The 20681-nt window shown below is 38.0% G+C and overlaps 1 protein-coding gene across 1 annotated transcript in view; it reads left to right on the top strand.

Moving 5' to 3' along the window:
• The window catches only part of LRP2 (LDL receptor related protein 2), a 195557-nt gene that overhangs the window by 68972 nt on the left and 105904 nt on the right, over positions 1-20681 (top strand). The window contains exons 8-15 of the mRNA XM_056110472.1: positions 1121-1237; positions 2240-2392; positions 4369-4488; positions 10561-10689; positions 13461-13630; positions 14800-15023; positions 16703-16909; positions 18525-18727. Coding sequence (XP_055966447.1) covers positions 1121-1237; positions 2240-2392; positions 4369-4488; positions 10561-10689; positions 13461-13630; positions 14800-15023; positions 16703-16909; positions 18525-18727 — 1323 coding nt within the window. The remainder of the gene's footprint in view (positions 1-1120; positions 1238-2239; positions 2393-4368; positions 4489-10560; positions 10690-13460; positions 13631-14799; positions 15024-16702; positions 16910-18524; positions 18728-20681) is intronic.

Raw genomic sequence — 20681 nt, 5'->3', positions numbered from 1 at the left:
AAGTCAACAGCTTTCAATGATCATTGGAATATATACCTTGTTGTTTTCCCTTCTACATACCATTTTTTATTGGCTGATATCAATACCTTAAAGATGTGTGTGTGTGTGTGTGTGTGTGTGTGTGTGTGTGTGTGTGTGTGTGTATACATACGGTTTCTCCAGTAGAATTCAGGAGAGGTCCCCTTTTAGGTGGTTCAACGCAATTGCTTGAGGATGCAGAGCTCCTTGGGACCTATTGGGCCAGGGTTTTTCTGGCCACTCTGGAGGTTTCTAGACCACACTCAGCCTTGCCAGGCATCTTCTTGGGATTGAATTGGGGTCAACCACATGCAAGTCAAAAAGCCTTAACTTCTTACTCATAATTTGAATATTTTAATGAACTATGCTATAATTCGTTCTAGCAACTAAGCATCATTTGTTTCTAGATGGAAATCACAGTGCTTGTGATAAAGTAAGACAATGCCTTCCGATCTATGTCCACTTAGAGCATATCATTCTTTTATGGCGGGGGTCACACCCAATGGTGTTTAGAAATGTGGGGGACCATGCAGTGTTAGGATTGAATCCAGGTTTAGCTACATACAAGACAAACAACCCATGTACTAGATCTTCTGGCTCAAGTAGCACTGTAGCACTGTCCTCCCATTGTTCATCAATTCGCTCGAGTGGGCATCAGTAACGTCTACACTGTGAGACTTCTTATTACTGTTTTTGGCATAATGTATATGTCACTGGTAGCTTGCCAGGCTTTGCCGTGAAAAGATCATCTCAGTAGCTTGCTGGGCTCTCCGAAAGGGGCAGAGGAATTGAACCAGTTCGGCTGAGCGCAAGACAAACGCCTACCCAGTGGGCTATCTCTCGAGCCCCTGGCTCAAGTATGCTATCTTATTTTTCATATTGGGAACCACTCCTGGCTATTTAATTTACTTCCTAGTCTGTGGTTATCTTTCCTCCACATTGCCTCTTTCCCCCCCTTCTCTACATTCATTTAAAAATCATTGTCATCATACTTAAAGAATTGACAAAGAAATTTTTAGTACCCCAAATTAGTGAAGTGAGCATTTAAATTTTGTTCATGTTGCTTGTCTATTCGGAGTACAGCTATTTTTTTTTCTTCCAGACTATCCTGCCTGCAAAGGCAATGAATTCACTTGCAGCAGTGGTCTCTGCATTAACCAACACTGGGTCTGTGATGGTCGCCCTGACTGTCTAAATGCTGCAGATGAAAATGGATGTGGTAAGGAAGGGAAGAAGTTCTGCTGGAAGGTTTTCCAGAGCTTATTTAGTTTTCTTCTTAGAGATGGTCTGTGTGACTAATAAGTTTCACCTATTCAATTTTTAGGAACTTAGTTTGTGAGGAAGGTGATCCCAACTAGTAAAATAGTTATAACTGAAGTCTGTTTTTAAAGCAAGATAGGTCAAACACTTCCTTCCCTTTCTAAAGGTCATTTGGACTTTTTCCTTTTGAAGTTTAAAGCTGAAGGTTATTTTAACCAATTATCTATCTAAACCATGTAGGCTGGGGAATAGGGAGCATGGGGCCAATGTAAGATCACTTAGCCTTTACAAAGAACTTCTGTGAAAATAGGCGTAAACATAATTTAGTAATGGTTCTGTTTTGTTCTGTTTACAAATTCTGAGTTCCAAATGTGTCTTTGACATCCAGGGGTGAAAAAGACATAAAATGGGAAGTGTTTGAGAGAGATTTTCATTGGAAAGTGCTCTTTGAGAAGAAAGGTGCCATTGATACTTTCTTCCTTCGCTTTGCAAGTACATCTACTGGTTCAGAAATTACTAATACCCACAGCATAAAGGACGTTATAGATGCTTGATGCTTCTTTTAGGATCGTTCATTGGTCTCATGCTTTTGTGCTCCCAAGATTTTCCTATGTTGGGTTATAATTTTCACTAAATAAAAACAAACAAACAAAACAAATTCAAGAATCCTGGTGTTACCATACTAGTCTTAACTCATACAACATTATTTAATAGACTCTTCTGGGAATTAAAAATCTAGTTTTGATAATTTTAGACCAGACCTGCATCTTATACACTGGTTTAGGTACAACTTCTCTCAGAAATATGGGACCTTCATTCTGTTTTTTCATTCCTTAGAATTTCAACAGAAACTTAGTTCATTGTAAAATATAGGCCATTTGTGAGCTTGTCTCCTCTCTTCTCTCTTCCTCGTGAATTAGAAACATGTTGCTTCACTGACTATACCTTTTTCTGCACACAGAAAGCACTACTCATTTTGATCATGAGTGTTTTTGGGATGAATGGACTTGTCCAGAATCTGGAAAATGCATTCCACGTGTAAAAGTTTGTGACGGAGTTATAGATTGTCCAGACGGAGAAGATGAGACGAATTCCACTGCTCGAACACATTGTGGTGAGTAATATCAATATCATTTCATTGACATTTAGTTGACATACTTTTCAGATGAGCCTGTATCTGTTTTTCTTGAACAACATTAATTGTTGTTTGCATAGTAATCTGCTCCAACACTTAAGCCAATGGTATTTCTCACCATTCTGTAAATTCTTTTGGACTGGACCAGTTCATGCATATACCAGGATGTAAAAGCTCAGCAACTCACCAAGAGAGCCAAGTAGCTCTCTATGGAAGGCGCAAGCCCTGCTACTAAATAAATGTCTTATTGACTAGTCAGTTGCCCTAACTCAGATGATTCATTTGATCAAATACATAAACTCCGTTTCTTTATGGAGAGAGCTTAAACATATCTCTTTATCCTGACCCAAGAATAGTTTTATTACAATTTTGATGACTGAAAATGTTTTGGTGACTATTCCTGTGCTATACTTACGAAAACAGTTTGAATACAGTTTTGCCTGACTGTATTCAAAACAAAATAGAGTTCCGATTACTAAGACATAAACTGTTTTTTCAGTTGTGAAATCGAATGGATAATGTAACACCACTCCTCTCCTATGTATGTGTTCATTCATCTACACCTGAAAAATATTCCTCCTGCCATCTACCTATCAACCCTATGGACTACAGACTTTTCTTGGCTTCAACTCTCCACATTATCTAGAGCTTTTCTAGATTTTTCTAGATTTTACTATTTTACTATGTAATTAATAAGTTGGAATTTTCTTTCCTTTTGTCTTTTTAAAACATTTCATTTTTGAGCCTCCTTACTTTTGTTTTTGAGCAAATCCCAGTAGATCTCAGGAGTCCTGCCAGTGGTACTTTGGAGAATTTGTGTTGTTGGAGATCAATTCCAGGCTTCCTGTATGCAAAGCATATATACATGCTCAGTCTGTTGAGTTATTTCTTCAGTTACTTTTCAAAAAGGTTTAATGTTAACACAATGAAAAAAAATTACACCATGGAAATTCCACCATTTTCCACCAATTCTCTGCTTAGGCAGGGTAGATATTTTTAGTGATAATTAACCTCAGTTACTTGAATTCTTGACCTGTCTATGGATCCTTTCTATTACCTAGATGCATAGATAGATTTCTGAACTGGAATATCAATAAACAGCATGCTTTATAAACATTATAATAGCCTTGACAATGGATTTAAAAAATTAAAATATTATAATTAAAATATAAACTAAGCCTATGTTGTGCTAAGCTCATATCTTGTAGAAAGGTCTGAATATATATATATATATATATATATATACATATATATATACATATATTCAGGCAACATATAATTTTGTGCCTCTACTACTGGTTTTTAATTTTGAAGAAAGGGGCACTTTAGTCTGTATCCAAAGGTCACTGAGTCACTGACTGAGTCACTGACCTCCCGTTGTTCATTGATTTGCTCGAGCGGGCCCAGTAACGTCTCCATTGGAGACTTTGTTGTTACTGTGTTTGGCATATCGAATACATCACGGGTAGCTTGCCAGGCTCTGCTATGCGGGCGAGATACTCCCAGTAGCTTGCCGGGCTCTCTGAGAGGGGTGGAGGAATCGAACTTGGGTTGGCCATGTTGGCTGTGTGCAAGGCAAATGCCCTACCGCTGTGCTCTCGCTCCAGCCCTAATCCAAAGGTCACCTTTGGTTTATTTATTTGGTTTATTAAAATTTTTATTTTGGGGGGCTGGATCAACAGCACAGGGGGTAGGGCGTTTGTCTTGCACGCGGCCAACCCAGGTTCGATTCCCAGCATACCATATGGTCCCCCGAGCACTGCCGGGAGTGATTCCTGAGTGCAAAGCCAGGAGTAACCCCTGAGCATCGCTGGGTGTGACCCAAAAAGGAAAAATTTTTTTTTATTTTTTAAAATAGTTCGCAATATTTCATTACAAAACATTCGAATACCAATCCCACCACCGTTACACCTTCCCACCAATTTTGGTTTAACAAAGTATTTTTCTCTTTTTAGATTCTAACTCCTGTGCTAATATCTTCTGTGAATTCCACTGCCGCGCTTCCCCAGATGGAGGAATGTGCATCTGTCTTCCAGGTTTTATTAGTGACCCCAATGAACCTGGTCATTGTATTGGTAAGTAAATGGTGAGACATGATTGTTTTATCACATTTCTTGGGGTGTGAAAGAATTCTTATGTTATTGTCAATATGAAGTGTGGTATTGTGAACAGGAATGGTGGTGTGTATAAAAAAAAGGTAACATAGATTTTATGGCAACCTGACCAATTTAGAGTTTCAATTCCGAGATGCTTTTGAGAATTGCACAATGCAAAGGAAGGGTCTGTCTAGCAATTCTCAAAAGCATCTCGGAATTGAAACTCTAAATTGGTCAGGTTGCCATAAAATCTGTTGCCTACTACCTAATGAGGAAGGTATTTTGTTGTGTTTTCCTGAATGTTTGGAAGCCAGGCTGGTGTGGTTGTGATGTACGAAGTATAGTTCAATGCAGTTGATAAGTACCCTTCACTTAAAAGCACATGGAAGTCCACATCGCTTCCTCTTGCTTCTCTTCCAGGATTCTCAAACTTCCCTTAGAATCCTGTGACCAGAGTTGTCTTTCACCTGACATAGCAAGGCTCACTCCAGTCTTTATAAATGAGAAATAAATTCAGTTTAAAAGTCAGAACTCTTGGCAAATTCTATTCCTCAGTTTTTGAGAACATTGTTAGTAGGTTTCATTTCCTCTCAACATGTCAAGTAAATTTAGATTTTTGTGTCTGGTACAGCAGTCCAATTAAAGTTGACCTTGTGGTGTTCGTAGCAGGTAATTTTCTATTTCTGGTATCATTAAAACATGTTTCAAAGTTTTGGTCATATGACACCCAAAAGGAGAGAGAGAACAGGGGGGAATGCCCTGCCACAGTGGCAGGGGGGATGGGGGGGATGGGGGGGATGGGGGGAGGGATATTATCCATGGTGGTGGAAAATGGGCACTGGTGGAGGGGTGGGTATTTGATCAGTGTATAAACGAAACCCAAGCACAAAAATTTTGTAAATCTACAACTGTACCTCATGGTGTTTCACTAATAAAAAAAAAATAAAAAAAAAGTTTTGGTCATGATGTGATTGCTTCTCTTAAGTAACTCTGTATGAAGAAAACACAATTAAGGCCAAGTGCTTTGTGCACATTTGCCCCTGGAATCTTGAAGATTCAAGGAACTTTGAAATTTAAGAAAGATTCCAAATGTCTAAGCCTTTGTAAAACATCAACAAAACTCATGTTCTACAACTGGCATTACAAAGAATTCAAGATTATCATCATTTTCAGTTGTCACTTGGCTCTTCTGTCTTTGGAACCCGTGATTCTGTTCCTGACATCACTGCATCATCCTTTTTGCTTGTTGTGGGGCTCATCTCTGTGGGAGAGGCATTTCCTCTGTTTTTGGCAAATTGTACATTTCCCCGCCTCCCGTCACTGCCACGAGCTGCCAATCTGATTTCCAGGCTTTTAGTTCCCTAGGCATTCCCTCTTCCACTTGTTAAAAAAGAAATTCCAAAAGAAATACCAGAAGCCACAGTATTATCAGCATTTAAACCCCTCCCCCACAACACACACACACACATAAGAGAGAGAGAGAGAGAGAGAGAGAGAGAGAGAGAGAGAGAGAGAGAGAGAGAGCTCAACACTCAAAGAGGAGTTGGAGCTCAGCTGATCAACTAATCAACTATGAAGTGTTTTCAGTAAAAGAATGATTGGCTCTTTCAGAATCCGTCTTGCCATGCCCACAACCTGTTAAATGAGTTTGGATTTCCTACACCCTCCCTTCCCCACCCCTTTCCCATACCCAAGGGCAAAATAACACTTTTTCAGCTTTCTTTTCTGATGGCTAAATTTGTGATGAGCTCTGGGATTAATTTTCATGTGTCTAAGGCTTCTTAACGTCAGTGGTTCAGGCCACTTAATTTTTTTCTCAACTTTTGAGATACAGAGAATTTTTATCACAGGGTTGTTACTTTTATCTCATTAATGACAGTAATATGGAAAATTTCAGGATTGCACACAAAGCAGTTTCAGGATTTATAGAATGTACTTGGTTCCTGGTATAATGGAAATAGTCTCATACTGATGTACTAGTTTTAAATTTTATGGTAAATCTCTTTCAGTCCCTTTAGCATTTGTGTGGAACTTTAGATGACTTTATTTGGAGATATACCTAAGGTCTATATCTGTGCCTTTGTTCAAATGAGGCAACTTCCCCCCTCCCCCCGCCACATGCACAAAAACAGAGACCTTTTTTTTTTTGACTTTTTCCTGTACTTCAAGAATTTCTTTACCATTCCCTCCTGAGTTTTGAAGTGGATTTACATTCACTTCAGTGAAGTTGATGTTTTGCTTTTCTGTGTGTGAAGAGAATTCATTTGTTTCAATACATGACATTATGAAACCAGTTACACATGTTTTAGCTGAGCTTTAGGGAAATTGTTTTGGTTTGCTCCTTCAAGCATTTCCATTTAACAAATACTCTCAGTACGGTTGTGCATACTTCTGCATGGCTGGCTCATTAAAGAAGTTTCAGGTGTTAGAACCTATGCCCTCCAGTGAATGCTCTTATGGTAATCAGAAATAAAATGGAGAAATCCTGACACAAAATCTTCTGCCCTTGATTGTGCTCACTAGGCCATGGTGCCGCTGCAGCCCATGAAGCTGTTTATCAGGGTCATTGTTTCTGATTGACAAGACATGCTGTTTGTTGACCGAGGGGTTCAGGATTAGGGCAGTAAGGTCATTCAGCATAGGGGGATTCGCGTCACCAGATAAAGCTGAGGATGACCAAGGGGGTCTAAGCCAATAAGGGCACGTTAAGTTAGTGCCCAGGCAGTATGTCTAGCTAAAAGGGGATAAGGATAGAGAAGAATGAAAAAGAGAAAGATAAAGAATGGGGTGAGGAGGGGCCTTTGGAAAGCACCCTTTAGTGTTTTAAATAGTTGCCATTATATCTGGTCATTGGGAAAGGTCTAAAGTTTGTCTTCATTATTCTTCACTCAGGCTGCCAATACTTATTAATAATTAGTTATTCCACAAGACTACATAGTCTTATCCAGCCATTCTTAGTGACAGTCACCTGTTCAAACTTTTAAAGCAGTTATTAGAATGTTCACAAAATGTCCTACTTATGCCTTAGGTTTTAGTGACAGCAGAACTTCTGCTCCTACTCTAAAACCACAGACACAGATTTAGATTCACAGGGAGGTTATGACTTTCTGGGAGCATGAGGGTGAATATCCTGGCCTTGTATTCCTGCCAAGGTGAGGTTTAGGTGAAACTTTATCTGAGGATACGGAGACTGATTTACTTATACCCATTAGTCTTTATCATGTCCTGTCTAAAATACGATTATTTTTAATACTATATTATATTTAGCATTATTAATTTCAAGTGTATTTCACATTAGCACCATATTTATATTTTTATATATCATCTTCCCAATACATCTCATTAACATCTGGCACCACAGGTATATTCCCCATGATGATAATGGTTAAACTCTACTTTTTCAGTTTCAGAGATGACAGTTAGTTAAGTTACAGTAGCTCCAACTCACACCCACAACCAGAGTGAGTATATCTCTTCATCAGTGTCCTCAGCTACTTTCCCATATCCTGACTCAAGCCATGGCTAAGTTCTAAGTTATTCAGTTTGTCTCTTAGTGGCTATTACAGCTGACTGTTTTTCTCTTATATTCCACAAGTGAGGACAAACAGAGTGGTCCTCTTTCACTCATTTTGGTATCCTCAAATTCCATCAAGATAGTAGTGGATTACATGATTTTACTCTTTCCTATAGTATTCCATTATGTATATGTATGCCACAGCTACTCTCTCCATTAATCCGTTCTTTGGCACTTGGGATTGTTTTCTGATCTTGGTCATTGTGAATAGTGCTGCATTAAAAATAGGAATAGGGATATCATAATATCATTTTGGGGCACAGTCAACAAATGGTGTTGCTGGGTCAAGTTCTCAAGTCTTTTCTTATTCATGCTTATGTAGGTATTGTGACTGTAATATTGTTAATAATAGTTTCAGGCATACAGGGTTCTCGCTCTACACTCAGGACGAGCAGTAGCTCAACTTCACTCCCAACACCCTGCCACAGTCAGGTCTCTAGACTGTTTTCTGTAGAGATCAGACCAGATGACTCACTTTTCCACCAACAGTGATTAAGGAGTCCTTTTCTCCCATGTCTTTGCCAGTACTTGTTGTATTTGGTAGTGGTGGTGGTAGGGTATTTGGGATTAGTCCTGACTGTACTTGGAAGAACAAATGTGGTACCTGGGATTGAAGGAGGCTCAGCTTTTTGTGAATCACTTAGTACCTCAATCCCTGCACATCTCTCTAGCTCTATTTCTGCTCTTTTTCATTTGTGCTCATCCCACTGGAGTAAAGTAATAGCTCATTGTGATTTCCTTAACTTCATACTTTTATGTCTAAATAAAAATCTGTGTACCACAATTCTTCATCTATTCCAAAATTGAACTAATCTTTTCTCTTCTCTTTTGGTCATCACAGATCTTGGAAAGAAAGTTATGTCATTTTATGTAGGTAATTTAGACTTGCTCGAGGTAAAGGCCCTCCCGTTGATCGTCGATTTGCTCGAGCGGGCCCAGTAACGTCTCCATTGGAGACTTTGTTGTTACTGTGTCTGGCATATCGAATACTCTCGGTAGCTTGCCGGGCTCTCCGAGAGGGGCGGAGGAATCGAACTCCGGTCGGCCGTGTTGGCCGCTTGTAAGGCGAACGCCCTACCCGCTGTGCTATCGCTCCAGCCAAGAGAAAACAGTATCTTTGATCCCTGGACCTTCTTTGGCTCTGTAATCAGGGAGTTATGAGAGAAAACCACCCTGAGATTTTTGCAAATATAACCCAGTATTAGCAATTTGACAACCGCTAGACTTGATTGTTTTGGATATATATGTGACAATTTTAGAAGCCCAGTGGTAGGAGAACCTGTAGTGGAGGCTGGGACTGAGCTTGGATGGGTATATTCTTCCAGGGGAGCACAGAGTGAAGAGGGAAGAGTGAACATAAACTTGCAGGTCAAAGAAAATATTTGATGTCAATTTACTGAGAGCAGGCTATTCCCTGAATACTTCCCAGACTTTAATTTCTTTACTCAAGCATCCAAACCCCTCCTGAGAAACAGAAAATTTGGCCAACTGTGCCAGAATTTTGTTTTCTGTTGTCCCCCTCTCCCCTGCCCCTCATGGTATTGTTTATATGTAAGTTTAATATTGATTCTCTCTTAAAACAGTAGAAGGGGATTGATAATGATGATAATGGTGAAAGAGCTCTGTGAAGCAAAGGATTACTCAATAAACAATGAATACTAGATAAATATAGAGAATAAGTTATTTTTCATGTTTTAAAGTAATTTAAATTTTGGTTAAAATTTGTTTCACCCAAGTAGGAAGGCAGATAGGCAGATAGGGAGATAGGACATTTAAAAGATTTTATGTCTTCTGGACGGGGCTGGTATTATAAAGCAGTTCTTTATTCTGAACTAGTGTTGTCCTGTAGAACCGTGTGAATTGATGAGACCTTTAAAGCACATATTTAAGAATCTTCAGAGAGCTATCATTGCTTACCATCGATTGGAATTTCAGAACTCCAATCATTTTTTGGTGTTAGGGCCACACCCAGCAGTATTGAGAGCCACTGAGGTGCTGCGAATTAAATCTGGGGTCCACTTGCCCTTCGAGCTCACTCCCAACAGTCTGGAAGCATTGGCACCAAAATTCAGTATAGTACTGGAGGGGTAGCTCCTGTACTATACATAGGAGACTCATGTTAGATTTCTCCAGCATTGATGGATCCCTAAATGCTTCCAGGGGAAACCCCACATGCAGAGACAGGAGTAGCTCCTGAGTACCCCATCCCCAGCCACATATGGTTCAAACTTATGTGGATCCTCACCTCCTGCCAAACACATACACACACACACACACACACACGCACACACACACACACATGTTCTAAATTCTTTTGTTGTTGGTGGTTGTGTGTATGCGCAGGATTTGTGTTAGCCCCAGAGGAGGCTTCTTTAGATCTGGTCTCAATATATTCCTTATATAATTTGCCCAAGCATTTTGCATGCTCAAGAAATACTGGTAAACATGACCTCATGTGCTTGTTTTCCCTGTGGCAGATTTCGATGAGTGCCAGGTGTGGGGAATTTGTGACCAGTTATGTGAAAACCGAGTTGGTCATCATCGGTGCAACTGTGGAGAAGGGTATATCTTGGAGAATGGTCGTCATTGCAAAGCTAATACTTCTTGTGAGTAAATTTAAGACACTTATCATTTCTAAGCTTTTGATTTGACAGCTTCTTTTCATATGATAAAGGAGGTATGTGCATTTTTATACATGGCAGATTTTATCATCACAAATCTGGAGGGACCCCTGCTGCCAGAAGAATGGATCAGGAATAGTTTCCTATACTTACTTGTAGGGATTGGTTTATGAACCATCACTGACCATTATTGACATTTACAAACATTTGTTTCTTGTTCCCTTTATGCATATTGTCATTCACTTCATTAAATTGTGGAAATTTTTAATATTTAATTTTTTATTTTTAAATTAATCACGGTGGGGTAGTTACAGACTTACAAACTTTTATGCTTACGTTTTAGTCATGCAATGATTGAATACCCATCCCTCCACCAGTGCCCATTCTTAAATTGTGGAATTTTATGTCATCCTTTGAGTAACTTGGACATTTGACTTTTAATTTATCTACACAATGATATTTTTGGAGATACTTTTGACAATGCTTGTGCAACATTTGGAGATGGTTCAAAATAGACCTACCAAATTTGGAATTGTGCAAATGCTCTCATATGGATATTATCCAGTAATAAAAGAATACTGTAGTAGAGGAAAGTAGGGAGAATTCTGCAACAGAACACAGTTCCCCAAAGCTAGCTTTTTGTCACCATAAGCTTCTGTCTTATAAGATAATGACTTTAGTCTTTGGTTCTCTTTCAGTTTTGCTCTTTATTTATTTATTTATTTATTCATTTATTTATTTATTTACTCATGTTGAATCACTATGCTTTGCACAGTTATTTATCATTGACTTTCAGGTTTGCAATGTTCTAACCAATACTATCCCCATTATCCACTTCCCTCCACCACGTCCTGAGTTTCTTGCCCACTCCACCCAGATGGAGTCTGTGGCAGGCACTTTTTAAAAATTGTTTTATCACTGATTTTGATCTGTCTTTCATGGTCTTCTGAAATTTACTGCTGCATGACAATCATTTTCAAGATTTTATTTATGTAGAAATGTCTTTGTCAGTATGTAACAAGTAAGTTATTTATATTGAATAGATAATATTCACTTTTTAAAGAACTTAGTTATAAGAAATATGTCATAGGATGTCTCCTACCTCTATTCCTTAGTCTAGCTTAACCTTTCCATTTTCAATGAATTCAATTTATTTCAATTCTGGAAGTTATTCATGCAAAAAACAAGATTTTAGAAATATGCATCCTTAACTAAATTTTTAAAAAAAATTTTATTAGTGAAACAACATAAGGTACAGTTGTAGACTTACAAATTTTTGTGCTTGGGTTTCAATTATACAATGATCAAATGCCCATCCCTCCACCAGTGCCCATTTTCCACCACCACAGGTCCCAGTATCTCTCCCATCCCCCATTCCCCCCATCCCACCCTACCTCTGTGGCAGGGCATTCCCTTTCCTTAACATTTTTTTTTCTTTTTGGGTCACACCGAGCGATGCGCAGGGGTTACTCCTGGCTCTGCACTCAGGAGTTACTCCTGGCAGTGCTCAGGGGACCATATGGGATGCTGGGAATCGAACCCGGGTCGGCAAGGCAAACTCCCTACCCGCTGTGCTATCTCTCCAGCCCCAACTAAATTTTTTTTAAGAGATAGGACTAATACCACAATTGTTCATGTACTAATATTAGATGTGCTTATATATTTCACATTATACTCCTTTAATGAATGCCCATTCTCTGACTGGTGGGACATACAGCTAAGCAGGCAATTTCAATACTAATGCATTGTATATTTTCAAATCAACACAGAGAGCATTTCTTAATTCCTTTTCATGGTGACTTGATATTCTAGATTTCCCTGATAGATTTTTTTTTAAATATAATATTTCCTACTGGGCTGGAGCGATAGCACAGCAGGTAGGGCGTTTGCTTTGCAAGCGGCCAACATGGCTAACTGGAGTTTGATTCCTCCACCTCTCTCGGAGAGCCGGGCAAGTTATCCATGACATACGGGAAACCCTGGCAAGCTACCCGGGAGATATTCGATATGCCAAACACAGTAACAATTGTCACAATGGAGACATTACTGGGCCCCCTCAAGCAAATCGATGAACAATGGAAGGACAGTGACAGTGATTTTCTACTATTTGATATTATAGGCAGGACTATGATGAATAACCTATTAGTTTTGCTTGCTTGTAAGGATATTGATACATACAGGTTTGCATCTTCCATTGCTGTTTCCCGGGAATTCTGAATGTGTTCTGTTTTACATGGTTTAAAGTTTCAAATGGTAAAAGGTACATGTACAATCAAGAGTTTTTGAAAGTAGTCCGCTGTTCTTTTCTTGTGTCTCGAAAGAGCATTGGACAAACGGTATTCCAGATAATTACTGCCACTCTGTTCCAAGCTTGCTGTGGTTTTGGACCACTTTTGATTTTTTTTTTCTTTTTGGTCACACCCAGCAATGCACAGGTGTTACTCCTGGCTCTGCACTCAGGAATTACTCCTGGCAGTGCTCAGGGGACCATATGGGATGCTGGGAATTGAACCCAGGTTGACCGCGTGCAAGGCAAGCGCCCTACCCGCTGTGCTATCGCTCCAGCCCTGGTTTTGGACCATTTTTGCCTCAATTTGACCACCTTCTAAAATGGGCAGAGTTCCACCTCTACATATGCCTTGAAGTTTATTGTAAAGTAGCATAGAAGAAAGTCTGAAAAGTAGAAATCATGCAAGTAAGTTACAAGTTCCCTCATCATCACTTGCAATGATTTTTTGTTCCTTTTTCATATTTAGCTGGTGAACCGTCCCTTATCTTCTCCAATGGTCAGGATTTGCTAATTGGTGATATTCACGGGAGAAGCCTGGATTTTCTGATGCGCTCTCAAAATCATGGAATAGCTGTAGGTGTGGATTTTCACTATCACTTGCACAGAGTCTTTTGGACTGACACCACGCAAAATAAGGTAAGTAGAAATTTCAGGAGCAGTTTCTTGGGTGCTGAAAGAGGCACAAGCGCCAGGTGTTGATAGCTTTTCATTTGTGAGAGTAAAGGGGAAAGTTCCTTTGTTTTCTAACAAAAACGTCCCTTGATATATTTTATGTTAATCAGCACCTTTTCCATGCTATACTATTACATGTGACCTATTAAACAAAGCAGTCTATTATATGGATTAGCCTTGAGCAGCTTTTAATTTTATTCGAAATGGAGTCCAAAAGTCTAATTAAAAGAAATAGTAGACATTCTTTCAAAACTGGATAGAGTGTGGTAGTAATTTTTGAAACTTGATCATTGAAAATGCAGACAGCACTCAGCTTTCCTTAATGATAAAATCAGATTTTGCCTACATCATCTAAATGGGTTTGTAACTGAGAATTGGCTGACAAATATTGACAATATTTTTTTAACAGAATTTCTTTACAGATCCTAATTGGGAAGTATTTAATTTCTTCATTAATAATGCTATGGATGTTTTTTAAAACAAAAAATTGATAGAAAATTTCATTTCTTCTTCTTATTCCCTGAGCCATTAATAAAATTCCAATTCAACTAATTTATAAAGTGCACAAAATGTCTGAAAATCGAGAAATGAATTATTGGTGTTTGAGTTTAGTGGAAAATTAAAAGAAATCACTACCACCTTCCACATTCTTTTACTAACATTAATAACTACTGATAATTGGCAATGCAGACTTTTGTGTTTGTCTCAGAGGACGCAGTTGGGGGAGAGAAAGTAGGTAGATAAAGGACCAACATCATAGCCTCTCAGTATCTGTTTTGCAAACCATAATGCCCCAAAGTGGAGAGAGAGTAAGGAGAAAATTTTCTGTCATAGAGGTAGGGGTTGGGGTGAGTTGGAGGTGGTGGGAGGGATACTGGGAACATTGGTGGTGGAAAATGTACACAGGTGGAGGGATGGGTGTTCAATCATTGTATGACTGAAACTCAATCATGAAAGTTTTGTAACTATATCTCACGGTGATTCATTTAAAAGAAATACCAAAAAAAGGTAAAGTAGTCAGTAATAAAGGCCTCTTATGAGCTTTCTTAGGTTCTCATGACTATAAAACACAAATAGAGTGTACGAGTGGCATATACTATTAAACTTTGTATAATCAATTTGTTTCTTTTCAGGTTTTTTCAATGAATATCGATGGTTCAAATATCCGAGAAATTCTCAATATTTCTATAGCTGATCCAGAGAATATAGCTGTGGACTGGATTAATAATAAACTTTATGTGGTGGAAACCAGGGTTGGCCGTATTGATATGGTAAATTTGGATGGCAGCTACCGTGTTATCCTCATAACTGAAAACTTGGGCCATCCTAGAGGAATTGCTGTAGACCCAACTATAGGGTAAGTAATATGAAAGCATATTAAGTTTTATTGCTTTTGTGATTTAGCAAACACTTTCATATATACACATGCACTCAATTAATTAAAACTTCATTTTTATTTCTTTTATGTTTTCTGGGCTGCAGAGCCTAGGTTTCTGTTATATCTTCAGTCAGAGGGGTTTTAAAGGGCTTGACTAAATATAATCCCACTTGAGGATATGTAATTCAAACAATACCTACTAGTACTAAAAATAAGTGATTATTCGGGAGTCTGAGGTTTTCCATCTTTGCTTGGCCAAGAAATTGAACTCTGTATTATGACTTAATCTAATAATATTTTTAGAAGTAAATATTACCTTGGTTTCTATTATTAAGATGATTACTAAATTATCCTAAAAATTTGTAAATGAATCATAAAACTTATTCGAAGGGGCAAATGACCGCTTTTTTTTTAAATTTCTGAATTTCATTTATTTATTTATTTATTTAATCACTGTGAGATACAGTTGCAAAGCTTTCATGATTGAGTTTCAGTCATACATTGATTGAGCATCCATCCCTCCACCAGTGCACATTTTCCATCACCAATTTCCCCATTATCCCACCCTCCACCCCCACCTCACCCTACCCTATCCCCTGCATCTAGGGCTTTGCAGGCAACTTCTTTCTTATTTCTTCTCTCATAGTTGGGGTTGATATCAACGGTAATGCCCTCAATCTTGTTTTTGCACTTATGCATTTAAGACTCCTTGGGTCTTAGTCAGGAAGCAGTGTTCATTATTTCCCCCTACTTCATGATATTAATTGTCCTTTCTTGACAGCTTGAACGTATTCATCTCAAATGATGAATATGTTCATAAAACATCATTATGATGGAAACGTAAGGAAAGAAGTGACACAACAGATTATTTTAAAATTATTTCCAAGTTTTTTATGTACATGTGAAATCATCACGGACAATATTGTAAGCCATAGTACCTAAATCAAAGTTTACTAATGATTAAAATTAATTGTAAGTTTTTCTGGGTATCAAAAAAAAAGTGAAAACAGAGCTTGAGAACAGTTATAACAAAGGTGATTTGGATTGCCAGTATACTCAGTGCATTTTGTTTATTTATTATTAATTTTCCAATTTTTTTTGTGGAGAAAACAGTTTTAAATTACTACTAATAGTAGTGTTTCAGGATATACATTGTTCCAACATTGCACCCACCACCAGAATGCCAGTGTCCCTCCACCAGTGTCCCCATGTTTCTGCCCATTCCTTCAACCCCACTCTCGACAAACGCCTTTTAATAGCTGCTATTCGAAATAGCTGATTTTCTTTATTGGCCCATATGTTCTTTGATGGGCTGGAGCGATAGCACAGCGGTAGGGCGTTTGCCTTGCACGCAGCCAACATGACCGACTTGAGTTCGACTTTTCCGCCCCTCTCGGAGAGCCCGGCAAGTTACTGATAGTATCTCGCCCGCACGGCAGAGCCTGCCAAGCTACCCGAGACGTACTCAATATGCCAAACACAGTAACAATAAGTCTCACGATGGAGACGTTACTGGGCCCGCTCGAGCAAATCGATGAACAACGGGAGGACTGTGACCGTGATGTTCTTTGATGTCATCTGCAATTTTTTTCTAATATTTTTTTTCTAGGTAAACTTGCAAAATAGCTACTTTTTCAACTTTTGTTTTTCCTTGGTAGGTATATGTTTTTCTCAGATTGGGAGAACCATTCAGGGGAGCCTAAACTAGAAAGGGCTTTCATGGATGGCACCAACCGAAAAGATCTGGTGAAAACGAAGTTGGGGTGGCCTGCTGGGATAACTCTGGATCTAGAAGCCCAGCGTGTTTACTGGGTTGATTGCCGGTTTGATTACATTGACTCTGTCACTTATGATGGTACAAAAAGGTAAGTTTTATAACGTTTTTCCATTGTGGGATAAAAATTTTGGTGACTTTGGACATTTGTTGTCTCCTCATTCTATTTCCCACGTATATGTAGTGACACCTACACACATATATAAATAAAACTAAACTTCTAAAATTTCATAGAGTTGTAAATCAATAATAAATTAATAACAATGTATTTAAACTACATATACTTTTCATAGATACATAAATTAAAGAATTAACAACATTGATAATTCTGTGTATACATATTAAATTTATGTCTACAATATAGTTTAGTAGAATTCGGAGAAAAGAATTAAAAAAGTAAAGGAGAATATGAATAGGCCTATAAAAGTATGAATATTTTTTATTATAAAATAATACTGATTTTATGTTATAAAATATTCCTTATTGGCCCTTATGTTCTTTGATGTCAACTGCTACTGTCTTGTCTGTTGTCTTGTCCCAAGGGTTCTCTAATGCTTGAAACCCCCATTGATCCAACAATAGTGTCTAAGAAATAAATATTTTCTAGTTTATGCTTGGGTTCTGTCCTAATAAGTAAAATTATTCTATATAGTTGTTAAAATATCACTTCACTGCATGTAGAAAGGGCATTAAAATAAATAAAACAATTCACTTTTTAGTAGTAGTTTAATATTTTGGGAGCTCCATTTGGTCAGATTTATATTGACTTACATTGATTCCTAGTAGTTGGAATAAAAATTAATTTAATGAAAAGATAATAATCGACCAGTTGCATCAAATTAAAACAATCGTGAATTTGCTTATAGATACCTTTTAAGTTTTGTGATTTTATCAGCATTATATTGTTTAAATATTGTTACCCTAACTAGACATCAATGGATTTTCAAAAAGATTTGAGTAGTTTGCTATCAATGAGAAAAAATAAATCAAAGAGGTATTAACGTTCACAAGTGCAGCTGAAATCATAAAGTTACTGCTTCTTGCTTTGCCAGCAGGTGGCATTCCGGGTTCTGGGATTCGCTAAATATAACAGAAAACCATTCTTAAATCTTAATGTAGTGTTTAAAAGTGTATGCTAACGTCATTTTATGTATTTTTTCTCTGCTAAAATTTTTCTCTACTTTATTTTATTTTATTTTTTTCTCTACTTTAGAATGTTCTTCATGTTTTGTGCTTCTTAGTTTCAGGAGCTGCTAAGATTTTTTTTCTAGGTCTTTTATTGAGCTATCCTGTACCTCAATTTGTATGGTTGCACTGAATTATGTATATGGCTCTATGGTTTTCTTCACTTTGATTTCCACTCTCTTACTCCTTATTCTAAAGCAGTTCTGGGTTCTTTGACTCCACTACAACTGAGACTGGGTGACAGTTCCAACCCAGCAGAGCCCTACCAGTGGTAGCACTGCTACTTGTTCTTTCTAGTGATAGCAAGGCTAGATCTGTGTTTGCATAGGCAGGGTACCCTTAAGTGATCAAAGAGCAGGTGAGAAAGCAAAACTGTCTCAAGAAATCTAGAACGATCTATGGAAGTGAAGTTTCTATTTTCTATATTCATAATAATTTTACTTTTAAACATTTAGTTAAATGAACTTCTTAACAAGATAAGGCACAACAAAAACTGTCCTTCACATTACTTTTTCTAACAGGAAGACGGTGGTTCAAGGAGGCTCACTGATTCCTCATCCCTTTGGAATAACCTTATTTGAAAATAATGTCTTCTATACTGATTGGACTAAACTGGCTCTACTGAAGGCAAACAAATTCGCTGATACCAACCCGAAAACATACTACAATACTACCAGGAAACCATTTGGAATCACTGTTTACCATTCTGCCAGGCAGCCTTATGGTAAGTCCTGGAGACTGGAAATTAATGAAGGTAGATAATGGATGGCAGCAGATATGAAAGATTACTTAGAGAGGTCATCTTGTTGAAACTCTGCTTATGGAAGGCATTCTGAAGAAGTTAATGTATTTCCAATTATGTGGAGGAGCGTAGAGATTGTATTAACAGATGTATTTTGACCCTTGCAGTGTGCCCGTTTCTGTCTGTTGTTGGGGGATTTAGTGTCAAACACATCAAACCATGTGTCCTCATTCTCCTGGGAAACCTGCCCATTCAACCTTATTGCAGAAACTGGGGCTTAGAAGCAGAAAATGGCATACTTGAAAGCTTATTTTGGGTGGTGTTATATTATGTTACTTACTATATATGTTTTATATATATACATTGCTTACTATGTATATGCTTACTACATATAATATATACTTACTGTGTATTATATATACTTGTAATTGATATAACAAGGGCCAGAGAGATAGCATAGTGGGTAGGGTGATTGCCTTGCACATGACTGACCCGGGTTCTATTCCTCCATCCCTCTTGGAAAACCCAGCAAGCTACCGAGAGTATTTCACCTGCATGGCAAAGCTACCTGTGACATATTTGATATGCCAAAAACAATAACAAGTCTCACAATGGGGACGTTACTGGTGCCCGCTCGAGCAACTTGATGAACAATGGGAGCACAGTGCTACAGTGCTACAGTGCAGTGCATATATATATATATATATTATGCCATAGATAATATACTTATATAAATACCATATTTACACTATATATTATAGCAATAGTTATATTTAACTATATCATATAGTTAAATATGTTATATTTACTCATGATATATAAATACCATATATATTTTACATATATATTTTGTCCTTGTATATGTAAATTGCCTGTTCTTTGGTTTGAAATGGGCCTATCATAGATCAAGAGGTTTTGGTATGTGTTAACAAGAGATGTTGATTCATTTGATTTTAGTTTATGCATTAAATTTAATTTAAGTTTTACATTAACATGACTCTCTAGTCATGTTAGATTCCGATCTGTATTTTCTGGTGCATCGAAGAAATACAACAAACCTTACTATGTTAGTATGAGGGCTGGAGCGATAGCACAGCAGTTAGGGTGTTTGCCTTGCAAGTGGCCAACATGGCCGACCCGAGTTCGATTCCTCCTCCCCTCTCGGAGAGCCCGGCAAACTACCGAGAGTATCTCGTCAGCGCGGTAAAGCCTGGCAAGCTACCCGTGACGTATTCGATATGCCAAACACAGTAACAGTTGTCACAATGGAGATGTTACTGGGCCTGCTAGAGCAAACCAATGAACAAAAGGAGGACAGTGACAGTGACAGTGATGTTAGTATAAAACTTACCATTAGTGAAAAGTAATTTCGAGAATCCATTTGAGTTCATAATGTTAATTAAATAAGTGATGGCTCACTCTGTAGAAAAACTACTATGTAATTCAGTTAATTAATAAACAACAATAACAACAACAAACCACAACTAGAGCTGATCTATTCAGAGAGCTCTACTTCAAAGCCGTAATTTTTGAAAAACATGTACTCTGTCTGACAATATGTATTGTATCTGAACGCACTTTGGGAACCAATTAAGAGCTATTTGGTATAGTCAGTTTTCCCATTCAAACTGCTTGCAAAGATAAAGAGAACATTTTTAAAGAATTGGTCAAAGGCTTTCGAGGGCCAGAACAAGGGCCAGAGAGTTCAAACTGAACATCATATGTATCAGTTATTGATCTAATGTATGGTTCAAAATATACTTTTTTTAGGAATGTGGGCAGTTATTTTCTAGAAAGTGAGTCTAGCAGCTGCTCTGACATAATTACTGGGGGGGGGGGGGGGAAAGCTTCCAAAGTTAGCCAGTTGTGGAAATCCTTAATTGTGCCCTCACAGGATTGAGAAGAGATGGGCAGGCACCAGAAAAATTGGGACAGT

Source organism: Sorex fumeus, unplaced genomic scaffold (genome assembly GCF_029834395.1).
Source record: "Sorex fumeus unplaced genomic scaffold, SorFum_2.1 ptg000009l, whole genome shotgun sequence".
Taxonomy (NCBI): domain Eukaryota; kingdom Metazoa; phylum Chordata; class Mammalia; order Eulipotyphla; family Soricidae; genus Sorex; species Sorex fumeus.
This window is presented reverse-complemented; position numbering and strand designations above follow the sequence as displayed.